This window comes from Agrilus planipennis, unplaced genomic scaffold, assembly GCF_000699045.2.
Source record: "Agrilus planipennis isolate EAB-ADULT unplaced genomic scaffold, Apla_2.0 scaffold86, whole genome shotgun sequence".
NCBI lineage: Eukaryota > Metazoa > Arthropoda > Insecta > Coleoptera > Buprestidae > Agrilus > Agrilus planipennis.
In genome coordinates this window covers 970,108-983,128 of record NW_020438863.1, presented here as the reverse complement: position 1 = coordinate 983,128, position 13,021 = coordinate 970,108, and the positions used below count along the sequence as shown (strand labels likewise).

The following is a 13,021-nucleotide window of genomic DNA, read 5'->3' as shown; positions in this document are numbered from 1 at the left end:
TATTATTTATTATTATTTTAATAAGTTTTGAATTTTATAATAGGTACCAAATGAAAACAAATTGTTATTTTGTAAAATTGTTTAGTAGTTAACTTTGAAATACCTTCATTTATTAAAGACAATTGCTTGTATTCTTGTGTTTTATGCAGTTAAAAGAAAGTGTAACATACCCTTACGTTTCGTATTATAATTAAAATGAATAGTTTTACATTAGAAAAGATTTATAGAACTGAATCATTGCAATTTGGTTGCACATATTTGTACTAATAGTATTACAAAGAAGTCCAGATATCAACAAATATATTATAAAGAAAGTCTTTGCATTAACTTTTAAAAAATACATACCTCGTGTGGTTGGTCATGAAAAGAACGCGTTTTAACTAAAAGATTTGAGAATTGTACTTTCTTACAATGAGATATTTGCAAAAATTTAGGAGAAATTTACACAACAAAGTTTCCATATGAGTAGCGTCACTTGAAAAGGCCATTCCCTGTCAACCAATTACAGACAAGAACAGAAAATTTGAGTTTCAAAGCCAACTTAGTTAATGTAGTTTAGCAAATTTAAAATAATTATATTTAGAATATAAATGCCTTTATTATTTTATTTGTTCAAAGAATTGATTAAGAAATTAATGTAATTTATAGCAGAAGAGAACCAAATTCACTATTACTTAATTGTAAACAAACGATAGAAGTTGTAATAAAAATGTAGCAACTTTTAGAATAAATAAACAATTGACTACTAACATTTTGTCTTTCGTTTATTACTGATAATCCTTTATATAGTGAATTTATTTTCAAACATTTGCTTATACTATAAGACAATACATTAATAGGTAGGCAGGTGATAGTATTTTTTATTGTTAATACTAATTATAATGTTTTTATTGTGAAACTTGATTTTAAGCTAATTATAATCGGATATGATAAAAGAAAACACATTGTGTTGGAATGACTAAATCTCAATTAAATGTATCAATTTAAAAATTTTTCAAAAACATACCTTTTTTATAAATCGATAAATGGCTAACAGTTTCAGTCAATTCAAAGGCCGTTACGATATCATAGATGTGACGAGTATTAATCCATAGACATATATTAAACCAGAGAAGAGAAACGTCTCTCTTCTCTGATTAAACGTCGAGCATATATGTCTATGACGTCGATGTATTAATCTAACCCAAAGATAATAGATCTAACCTTATCTATGAATCTAACCTTGAAATTGAAATATGTAGAAGTTTGAAGCAATTTGAGGTTTAAATATGTTTGAATGCAAAAGTAAGCAAAAATAAACGTTATTAATACCTGATCTGTAATTAAATGTTCATATAAAACAGTTATGTTTTCAGTTTTCTGTAAGTTTATTCGAAATAAGCCTGAAGTTTAATGGGTAAAGATATGCTAAAAATTTCTAACGTTTTCTAGAACATTCAAAAATGGAAAGTATACATTCAGGTAACAAACAAAAATCCACAAAAGGGATATTAAATGACGATGACAATATTGAAGAAGACATACATAATATAAAAGACGAAGCACAACATCAAGAGGATGCTAATAATAGTAGATTGTCTAGTGAAGAGGTTAAGTCGAAAGCAGTAGTTAAATATTCTGTACCCTGCCCTTCAAAGTTTACCAAACTTCAGTGCAACACCGATTTAAATCTGCCTCCATCAAATTGGCTAAGTAGTTCTATAGATTACTATGGATTACAACAAGTACTCTATCACCCAGGAGAATTTTCAAGGTATTTCCCTTTATTATTAAGTTGAATGATTATAATTGAATGAAGGGATATTTTTGGTAGTTTTAGAATGGCACATATGTTTCCTGATTGTGTGGGAGAGGTCGATGTGGTGTCAGATGCAGAAAACATCAAAAGGCTTCTAAAAATTCCCTACCACAAAGGTACTGTCAGCATGATGGTACATAGAGTAGAGAACACTTTACTTCTAGATGATTTTGACATTTATAAGCATATTCTCAGAACTGCTGAAACAGAATGGGAATGGCTACGTCGTTTTTTCTATGAAAACATTAAGAATACAGTACATAGCGAAGAAGCTTTTGACCGTACCTTATATTTTAAAAGTAAAAGTCGCAAAGCGCTAAATCAAAAAAGCTTAGTCTCGAAATTTCTTTATCACAGTCTAGCTGACAGTGACGAGTGCAAAACTGTGGCCATAGATGATCGAAAAAGTTATCCTATTGCCGGTCCTATATTGCCTGAACCGTCAAAAGAAATTCCCGATCCTTCACAGGACCACAAGTACAACAGGAACGTAATATGGACGTTTGAGGATATTCAGATGTTGATAGGGACTGATATGCCGATTTTTGGAGGAGGTACACATCCTTGTGTGTCCCTACGGCTACGTGAAATGAGTAAACCAATCAATGTATTAACAGGAATCGATTACTGGTTAGATAATCTTATGTCGAATGTTCCCGAAGTTGTTATGTGCTACCATTTGAATGGGATTGTCCAAAAGTATGAGCTCATAAAGACGGAAGACTTACCCCGGCTTGATAATTCGAAATTTTCGCCCAGAGTTATAAGGGAAGTTGCTAAAAGTATATTGTCATTTTTAAAGTCGAATGCCACGAAAGCTGGTCACACTTATTGGCTTTTCAAACCCAAAGATGAAGATGTAGTAAAATTGTACGATTTAACATCGTTATGTACCAAGTACATTGTAGAAAAGGATGAAAATCCTTTTACTGTACCTGTGGCTATGCTTCTTTACCGTGTGGCAAGAAATATGAAACATTCTTGTGAAAAGCAACAACCAGGAACCATAAGAATGCTCTTAAAAAACTGCATCAAGCTCTTGTCAGAAGAAAAGTATCCTGAAATTGTTACTTCTTCCCATTATATGCTCTCAGATCTCTATTTACCAGCTGGCACAGATCCAGAAGCTCCAGGTTTCGATAAAGCATCAGAATCAGAATCGGAAAACGAATTTGTATATGACGAGGACGATGATGATGATAATGATACCGATTCTGCCACAAAAGTGCTTATTTTGGACTCTGACAATTTGCACGATAAGTTTATTAATCATTATAAAAAGCCGCAACCGATTTCTGGCACTGTGGAAGAGCGTTGTCTCCAAGCGGTGCACCACGTAGCACAGGGCTTAGCATGCCTCAAATATTTCCCACAAGATAATAACGAAAAAGAAGTCTCTCAAACTTATGAACAAGCCAATATAAAAATACCCAAATCTCACGAACCTATTCCTATGCCTTACGCTAGTTTAAATGAAGAAACTGTCTCTAAGAAAACTAGCAAGAAAGCTAACAAGAAACGCAAAGAAAAAGTGAAAAAGTACGAAACAGCCCTTATACCGGATACGACATCTCTCCAAAGTTCTACAAATGCCCTTTTGCTCAAGAACAAAATCGAGGCTCAGCCGTTACCAACCTGGCAAGAAAATTACGAGAACATATCGTGGAAGCAGCATTTGAAAACGCTTCTTTACGAGAAAATTGTCCTTGTTTACGCGACCCTCGCCGAACAGAATTATCTCAACGGCAACTATGGAAGCAGCCTGAGATACTTGGGACTTCTTGTGAGATGCCATCAGGTAATGCGAAGTCTCTTACACAACTCCAGCACCTTAATGGAAAACTGCCTGCTTGGTCGCACGGGAGACTGTTGCATTATGATGGTTCATAATTGGGATAAGGTAGACAAGTACCAGAATGAATTTCACAATCAAACTGAAGAGGATCAAAAAATGGTCGAGCAAATTGAAAAGGACGAACAGTTTTATGGGGTAAATTACTTAAATTTGAACGTCAAGTGCGTGCTGCTGTATGACATACGAACCGTAGAGCAAATGCTCATGAAGGGTGTGTATTCACGAAAATCTCTTGCTTTAGAAGTTAACTATTTTATATTTCAGGCGTGGAGTGTTACGAGGAAGCCCTCAAATATGACGAATCCAGTAGCATTCTACGACGTCTAGGTAACAGTCTCAATGAACTTGGTAACTATTATCTAAATCAAGTACATACTTCTGACTCGGTGCCTTTTATACTGGAATGTTGCGATAAAGCTGAGCCCTATCTTAAACGTGGATTAGAACTATTTGAGAAGGTGAAAGATGTCTCTAATATTGCATTGTTATATGCAAATTTGGGGCATTTAAATCGCGTTCTTGCCTTTGCCAATTCTCCAATTGAAAGGACCGAACTTACTGTTAAAGAAAAAGTCCATTTTAATAAAGCGTTTGTGAACTACAAGAAGGCCCTCCAGGTGCTCGGAGAGCGTTACCACTATCCCTACGTTTGGGACTCTGTTATGTGGGATTTGTGCTCGACATATTTCACTTTAGGAACTATTTTACATGAGAACCCCAGCAGCAAAGTGGTCAGTAGTTTTGTTTTATAAGTTTTATAATGAATAAAGAGACTTACTGATCTTTTGTTGTTTTACAGAGTAGGACAGAGGCTGAAAAAGAAGTAACCGAAATGTTCCATCAAGCTCTGAAATACTGCGATTTGGACGAGAACAATCCAAAATTCGTTGCGTTTCAGCAAAGAGCCGCCTCGATTCATTATCGTTTGGGATCCCTTTATCACAGCAGTGTCTGGAATTACACCAATGACATCACTAATAAGAAGAATGCCGTACATTTAGCAAAATTACATTATAGCAAGGCAGCCGCATTATTTTACGCACTTCTTGATGCCTTAAATTTCCTCACAGTACAAATGCAGAGGTTCGCATTACTAGAAAATTTAGGAGAATGTAAGTAGTTCAAACATTAATTTCCTTTAAGTTCATCTAACTTAAATTTCCTGCATTTCTTTTCAGCCGCTACGTCTTCTCAAACAAAGATCAATCATTATCACGACTGCCTCCAGATTTTGATCGAAGTTGGGCCCTTAATAGAACTTATAATACGCAAAGAAATAGATGTTGACTGCACCGCGACAAATGACAAAGACGAAGGCACATCTTTTAAAAGTATCAGTTCGCTTATAATGCTTCTAAAAGATCGAATACAATTTGTCCTGAAAACTTTATTAAAATTATCCATTTCAAAATCCACATCTAACAAAGATTACACAAAATCGGTGGCTGTATATAAAGCTTGCTACAGCTTGACGCTAAGTTTAGATAGCAAGATGGACTTCGAAGATTTCCTTGTTAAATTGCACCAAGTGATTACACAAATTGAAAAGAAAATTAAATCTCTCAAAGAAGAAGGTGTCGGCTCTAATTGACTGTTACATTGTAAAGTTATTGTTTTTTTAATTTATATTTGTAAGATATTATTTAATAAAACACGTCTTATTTATCTCTAATCTCTTGCAATTAACTTATTCAACATAAAACAAACAATGTATAAAACTTTATTTATTCATATAAAAGAATATCGAGATTAAAAAAGCTTATAATATATAATAATCCTCGAGCAAAAGTTTTATATTCTATTACAAAAAAATCGTCATTAAATTATATCCACGTCCATTAACTCTCTTACTGTTACATACTACAATCTAAATGGAACACTTATCTGATTTATGTTGGATCATGCTTGCTTTTTTTCGACAATTACACAGATTTGATTTTTCGAAATTATACCATTTAGGATTTCATTCGCATATCGATTCTGCTTACTTTTTTCTTTGTAATATTTGGCCAATGTGGTAAACGACTTTAATCTTCTTTTGTATTCCAGTATTACATGTTTGTATTTTTTCTTCAGTAACTTATATCTTCTTAAATTATTAATATACATCTCCTTCCAAAGTGTATGCCTGGAGTCTCCCTTGGACAATTTTGGTCGTTTCAAATTTCCATTTTTCGGCTTTGTAAAGATTTTGTTACAATCCTTGGGTGTTATAACACTCTTCGGTTCTGACATTTTATTTCAGTATTAAAATTTTATGTTATAATTCAAACCGTTTTTATTTCAAAATGTAAACAAATTATCTAGGTTATATTTACGATTGTTAGTCATCTACACTTAACTTCTTCTTCTTCTATTTCCAAAGTTGTCAAAAAAGAAGTGTTCATTTTGGACTTGACAACCACAAGCATGATTACTTTAGAATTAGTAATGTTTTTGATTCTTCTAAATATTTTTTTGTTGATGGCAAGAAAATGTTAAAGTTCATAAGAGAATTACATTTTCTTTTAGTATTTATACTAGCTATTACCTAAAATTTTACTCGAGAGGAATATTTCAGCTAGTACAGAGTGAATTTTATTTTATAAATTTGAAAAAAAGGCACAAAACATTTTTATTTTCAATTTCTATTTATTAAATTATTTGAGCTCATTTAAAATAAGAGTACAATATGAAGAATGATTTCTATAAAGACTAATCTACTTTTATTCTTTTTGTAATTCCTTTATCAACACTATATAACTTTTTTTATTCATCATCATATCATTTAAACTTAATTCAATGTCACATTCCTCGATATATTATTTTATTTGTGTATGTATGCATTTATTTATTTATTTATTTTGTTTTACTGTTTGTTATTAAACAAAGAATTTAACATAAACCATTAGTATTCACTAGATGAAAAATTCATAATCCTTCCAAATAAATAAGTACACGCGACTTAAACCAAATGCGCAACTTTTAGATGTTTTTCTGCCTAAATATGATGCAATTATAAGGAAATCCCAAACAGGATACCGTATTTAACAAAGGATAGAGGTGATTAAAATTCACAAGGCGTCGAAATACGAACTTGAATCACGTAAAATAGTAATACACGATACAAATCATCAAAGAAATCTATATTTGCAAATGATCTGCATTTTATGAGACTGTTTTCCGTCTTGATTCTCTATATAAACGAAAAATTGTAATACTGTTGTTAGAATATTTGAAAATCCGTGTGCGAAATTTCATTGATTCCTAAAATTCTCAACGATGAGAGCCATCCTTATGGTACGTAAATTTTTGTANATGTAAATATAAGTAGATACTCTCTTAACTGTGGAATTGCAACACTCGTTATGCTTATCGTTTCTATTTTACTATTTATCGAATCATTCTGTAAACACAACAATATTTGAACTGATGAAGTAACTTATTTTGCTAATTTTCGGCCTTCACAGTCACCCTTCAACATATAGAAAATATAGGTATTTTTTATTTTTTTATAGTTTACATTTAATTATTAAAAACAGTAAATTTTAAGTACAAGACAATAGTCAGATTTAAAGCAGTCTCATTTTCATCTCATTTTACCTATAATTTTTATGAGTTTATTAATGATCGAAAGTGTGTGCCTACAGAAACTAAAGACCAATTGGCTTTATAGCCTTCTGTTTTTACTCCTTAAATGTTGAGCTAAGGTTGAGAAGGTTCCTCTGATTTAAAATTTTATCAGACATAATGAGGTGAACCTTTCCAACTTTACATTGGTATAAATTTTATTGTCCTAGTCCAGAATGATGAATAATTTTGGCAATTTCGGAACGGCTAATGTGTTCTGAATCCCGATTGTACACGGGAAATTCATTATTCAATCTGAGGGATTCCCCGGCAAGTTGGTTGGCAATTTCGGGATTTTTGTAGAACGGGTTCAACAGTGAGGGGTGCAGCTGATTTTCGTACGAAGCCACTTCGAGAACTTTGAAATGGGGAGACGGTGGACTCTTAGCTGCTACATTGCCCGAATAATGGGGAGGTGACAATGGCAAAAAGGTACCTTCGTTACTACTGATGGCACTTGGATTTTGGGAAACCAAATTAAACGATGCAAACTGACAATAAACTGCATGAACCAAAACAAAGATCGTTATAGAGCATGCTCCTTTCATCATGTTCGATTGTCTGTATGAAAGAATAGTAAATTTGTGTAAATTACAGTTTTACAGGGAAGCGTTGGATGTTAAATCTTTTGTTATATTCTATACGTACCATAAAATTAATAAGTTCAAAACAAGGGCGATTAAAAAATCACGCACTTTTTGTGTAGTACCTTTGAAACAGTCACGATGTTCGGATATACCTAACGAAACGTCGAATGTAACGACATTATTTATATTAAATTTGCCTCTTATTCAAATATATTCAAGTCCTTGCTAAGAAATCAGGGCGAGAGGTCGACCTTGTCTCGTAGTAGAACAGAGTCATGGGCGTTCTAAATGGGGTAAGGTGTTGTGGAGCATAACTTAGCCTACATTCTACTTGTACGTAGATATATACAATACCTACACCATAAATACTCTACATATATCCTACCTATCTGTATAATTAATCATAAATCGTAAGCAATTCATGTGATACAGTGGAAACCAAAAATTACCAATTCACTAGGTACCCTTTTTTGTATTTATAAAGAACTGAGGAGACTGTTGCCACAAATATACAACCAACCTGTAACGAATCGAGACATGGGACAACAGAACCACGACAAAGTTTAAAGAAGATGGAGAATTAATACTTTAACCGAACAACAGACACCCCAAATAAGCAATAACGTTTAAATAAGTTTAAAAGAGGAGACCTTCGATCACGACTCTATCAAAATGTGTAATTATGTTGTGTGTGTGTGTGTTAATTAATTGATATTCTTTCTCTTCTGAAGGGAGAAGAGAAAGAATGAAGGCAGGAACGTGGTCCACGAATTGCTGAAAAAGAAAATAAAAAAGAAAGTTAGTACCATTGTTTAAAAAGATATTTGGTTGGACGTAAAGTATTTCTTTACTTACCGCTCGTGCTGGAACATATTCAAAAGTAAAAAATAAAACACATGTAATTTATTGTGAACCCACTGGTAGAGTGTTAGTACTGTATGTCCTTCATTACTTACAAAATCGGGGTAATTGTCAAGTTTAGATTGTGATACAAAAGACTGAAGTTTAGTATTTGAGTAGAGGAATACATTGGTGGGGGTCCAGGTTGCCAAAAACCTCTTCTCCATAGACAATACGTGGGAGAAAGGTTTATCTAATATTTTAAACGCCATGACTATTCCAAAACACCTGCCCCAACCGAACCATACAGCATCAGTCAAGCTCTTGTCCCATGGATTGTCTAAGGAGATGGGCGTAATTCACAGCTTTTGAATCAGGGGTTTCTACAACCCAGATCCCCACCAAATTGTTCCTCGACTCTTGAGCTTTCCATGGAGGTGTTACACTCCCTGGTGGGGATGGGATTAAATACTAAACTCCTCCCAAACAAAAATTTCTATATCTGCTCCTTGATTTATTTTAACTTTTAATATTTTATATACTATGAGTGTGTGCTTCAGATGGGTAGCATTAGTTTTGGTAAAAATGAGATTTTGAAAATGCAGGATGATTGAAATAAATTAATTTTGATAATCAATTAAAGAAAGTTGGTAGGACACCATCTGAGACATGAGAAGCAGAAACAGGAGTAAAGAGAAGTAGAGGTAGATCTCGGCTACATTACTCCAACACTTAACTTTTCAACAACACTGTCTTCTTTACTGCTCTGTTATATCCACTAGCTGAAAGAAATATCAGATAGACCCAACGAGTGACAAGTAAACATGCACAACATTTAATAAATTTGTAAAAAGTTTGTATGTATGTGGAACACAAAACCCAAGGGACAACGTGGACAAAACACCATGCATGTATTACAATCGTAATTTTAAATGTTCTCTATTTTATAACATCAGTTCATCAAAAAACAACAACAGATAGATATGGATATGTGATACGTTGTAAAGGACCTGAACCAACAGCTAATCATTATAAAACCCAAATGAGAATCAAAGTTTGACGTCACAGGCGCAGCACCTGCATACGTCGGTCCCTAACACGTGGAGCGTCTAAAGTGGGTAATAATGGACCAACAGAGGAGCCCAATAGTACACTAAATTACAGTTTGTAACTTATCTTATTGGGCACGAAAATCAAATATAGCCCCAAAGTAATAAAAATCAAAAATAGAAATATAAAAACTTGTCACTCAGGTCTATTTGAAGCAAAATTCATTAGTGACCTACTTTGAGGCGTCGGCTAGACCTTATAGGGTTCACCGAAACCTTAATCTATCCAGCGTTGGATGTCCAGGGTCCTCATCCTCTCCGTGTTGCTTGGTGGGAGGGGGAGCGAATGCTATGCGAGACTGGGTGGTGGTGGGGGACCATCGAGAAGCATCATATCAGTAGTGAAACGGTGTACTTGTAAGCTGTTAGTTTTTTATCCTGATTCTTACTTGGGTCGACTAGTACGTACGTTATAATCCTGAAACAAAAGGGGACAATTAACAACTCATCAAGAGTTACTGTTGAAATATGTAATGCACATTTGGTAGTTTTTGAAGGTCTCGTTGCTATAATATTATATATAAAAGAAGTTCTGAGTGTTGTCAGCACAGGGCAAAATAGTATTATGTAGTTAGGATCTGCAATTTCTTATGCGAAGTGTACGATGTGTTGCATACCTATTTACAAATAATTCCATTAAATTTAATTTTTCAAATAATTTTTAACATAAATAAAGTGATTAAACAAATTGTTCACTAGCCAAGGGAATTTCGACCAATCGAAATAATGACGCTAACAGTCTCGAGCTTACAGTGACTGATAGGGGGGAAGAACTTGTAACAATAATTAATATTTCTGAAAAATAAATGTTTAAAAGTTAGTATTGGCATAAAAAGATTTATTAAAACAAATGCTAATCTACTGAATGTTTTGCACCAAAATCCAGCAACACTTTTTATGTTAAATAATTGAAATTAATCAACATGTAACTATTGCTTTCGTTGGTCTTGTATTTCATTCAAATTTCAATGAATTTTTACTAACATCATTCGAAACATAGTGGGGCATCTTGGGTTCGAAAGAAGTAGTTTGTGAGAACAAAGTAAGGAATTATTCCAAAGTTTGCTTTTTTATCACAGAGTGCGTTGCAGTTTGTAAGCAGATTATTAGTAAAGTCCCCGTTATTAATTAAATTGATTAATCATTACTAATTAATCTACGACCATTAATTAATTTAATCTTTAACATGTCTACCTGTTTGTTTATTATTCTAAATTGTGGTCGTTGATTTGGTAAGATCCATATGATGTTAGTTGTAAAATACAAGTCTTCAAAATTAACTTTTAAAAGGTACAAAACTGATATTTTAATTTGTTTTATATTGAACATAAAACATTGAAGTTTGTTTTTTACCATAATAATTGTATGGAGAGAGGTCTAAGTATATTACTAATTTTATACAATTCATACCTAATATATGGAGTAGAAGCCTTTTTAGAAGTCCATATCATTTGAGTCCATCCCAGTTGGTTAGTGTAGGTGTTGCCATTACTTCGAAGGTGTATAATTTTCAGTCCAATTACTATAAAACACAAAAAATATCTTAGAAACTGATACAGTAGCCAGGAAGCCAACAACTTATCATTTTTATTACTTAATTTACATGTTTCTGATTTATGGGAAACAAGTGAATTTGGTAGAAAATTGTTTTTTGTTATTGTAAAAATGAGTAATTTTACAAATTCTAACTTCAAATCAGTAAAACAAGGACTGAAAGTCTGTTTTAATTACATGGTATTTAGAAGGGGTTTGTGAAACTGAATATTGGAATTAGTTGTGTAAAAACAAGTTAATCTCAATGTATACAATTAAAAGGAACATTTTTTCCATTCATTATTAAAACTATCAATTGTGTAAAATTTCTAACTTACAAAGTTATGACAGTGGATGGCAGCTTCAACAGAGATGTAGGGATGTCCTATTTCCTTTGTACTGAAGGAGGCTTTCAGCTTGATGTGAATTAAATCTTTGTAGTGGAGTATTGATGATATGTTGATGAAGTCTTACAATTAAAAACTAATAAAATCCATTCCAGTTACTACAAAAACAAAGGAAATGCCTTAAGAGTTGATTTTATACGATAACAGTTACGAAAATTAGTAAAACTTTGTCATTTTTATGCTTCGTATTACAGATGCCAAAGCACAACAAATTGTTATTTTGTAAAATGTTTTAATGGTTGACATCAGAGTACCTTCTTGTGTTGATTATATTGTTCTGTATGCTTTTGTTTTTTTGAAAACAAATGAATTTGTGACAAAATTCTAACTTTAAATTACTAAAACAACGAACGAAAATATGTTTTAAATGATATTTAGGAAATGCAATGCAATGTAGTTGTATTTGTATTGAGTTATCATGAAGATGTCCAAGTATCAAAATTTTACACTATCGTTAGAATATCAACAAATATATGAAGAAAAATCTTTGCAGTAGTCTTGCTTTGAAAAACTTAATGAATTTAGTACGTTACCAATACTATATTTACGGTTTTTCATAATTTTAATATTTATCATGGTATAGGTTACATTACTGAAAGTTTATCTTATAAAATCACGAAAATCCTTTAGGGGCGAAATAAAAAAATACATACCTCATGTAGCGGACTATTAAAAGAACGCGTTTTGATAAAAAAATCGTAGGGTCTTGCGTTTTCACTATAAGAAATTTCCAAAAATTGTGGAGCTAAGTTTGAGAGGAAAATTTTGTAAGAATGGCGTCACTTGAAAGATGCATTGTTGACCGACCAATCAGAGACGAGAGGGTTTCAATACCAACTTTTGGGGATTCAGGCGCGAAAGTTTTGAAATTTAATAAATGAATTTTTTTCTGGATTAATAAACATTTCAGGTTACCATTAATAGGGAGTTAACTTAATGTAATTGAAAATCAACATTTATTAATTGCGTCTACTTCTATTCTTATTTATTATTAAAAATAAGTTCTATAAGTTCCTACCTTATATAAGGGACAAACGAGGGGTGCAAGTCTCTATAGAAGGTATTGTTTCCTTTGCACATAAGTCTGTTTTAAATCCTTGTCGATCAAGTCTTTATAGTTGATTCATGTAGGTAGTAACTTCGTCTACAAAATTAAAAAACATTAGTTTTAATTCCAATTGGCATAAAAGTACAGAAACTGTCCTAGAAATGTATATAACAAACTAATCTAGATAGAAATGATTAATAAATTACTATATTTATTATTTATTATTATTTTAATA

The 13,021-nt window shown here is 32.6% G+C and overlaps 2 protein-coding genes and 2 long non-coding RNA genes across 8 annotated transcripts in view; 2 read left to right on the top strand and 2 right to left on the bottom strand.

Moving 5' to 3' along the window:
- The first annotated feature begins 1,216 nt into the window (after positions 1 to 1,216).
- On the top strand, positions 1,217 to 5,325 carry LOC108735679 (erythroid differentiation-related factor 1). Of its 3 annotated transcripts, XM_018467752.2 has the most exons (7): positions 1,240 to 1,284; positions 1,356 to 1,361; positions 1,432 to 1,753; positions 1,814 to 3,864; positions 3,918 to 4,384; positions 4,453 to 4,765; positions 4,832 to 5,325. In XM_018467752.2, exons 3-7 carry the CDS (start codon positions 1,443 to 1,445, stop codon positions 5,242 to 5,244), a joined length of 3,555 nt encoding a protein of 1,184 aa, XP_018323254.1. In that variant the 5' UTR covers positions 1,240 to 1,284; positions 1,356 to 1,361; positions 1,432 to 1,442; the 3' UTR covers positions 5,245 to 5,325. The 3 variants fall into 3 exon arrangements, with proteins under 3 accessions (XP_018323251.1, XP_018323253.1, XP_018323254.1); XM_018467749.1 differs by lacking the exon at positions 1,356 to 1,361 and having other exon boundaries at positions 1,217 to 1,284; XM_018467751.1 differs by having other exon boundaries at positions 1,228 to 1,361.
- Positions 5,326 to 6,761: 1,436 nt separating this feature from the next.
- Positions 6,762 to 13,021, top strand: part of LOC112904595 — an 8,278-nt gene continuing 2,018 nt past the window's right edge. The window contains exon 1 of the long non-coding RNA XR_003231215.1: positions 6,762 to 6,932. This is a non-coding gene — a long non-coding RNA (uncharacterized LOC112904595). The remainder of the gene's footprint in view (positions 6,933 to 13,021) is intronic.
- On the bottom strand, positions 6,959 to 7,903 carry LOC108735723. Its single transcript, XM_018467828.2, has one exon. The coding sequence runs from the start codon at positions 7,811 to 7,813 to the stop codon at positions 7,421 to 7,423; it is 393 nt and encodes a 130-aa protein (XP_018323330.1). The 5' UTR covers positions 7,814 to 7,903; the 3' UTR covers positions 6,959 to 7,420.
- Positions 7,912 to 12,932, bottom strand: LOC108735724. 3 transcript variants are annotated; one of them, XR_001937625.2, is made up of 4 exons: positions 12,392 to 12,932; positions 11,670 to 11,836; positions 11,209 to 11,320; positions 7,912 to 10,216 (listed from the first exon to the last, which is right to left on the bottom strand). It is a non-coding gene; the product is annotated as an uncharacterized LOC108735724 (long non-coding RNA). The 3 variants fall into 3 exon arrangements; XR_001937624.2 differs by having other exon boundaries at positions 12,757 to 12,932; XR_001937623.2 differs by having other exon boundaries at positions 11,670 to 12,932.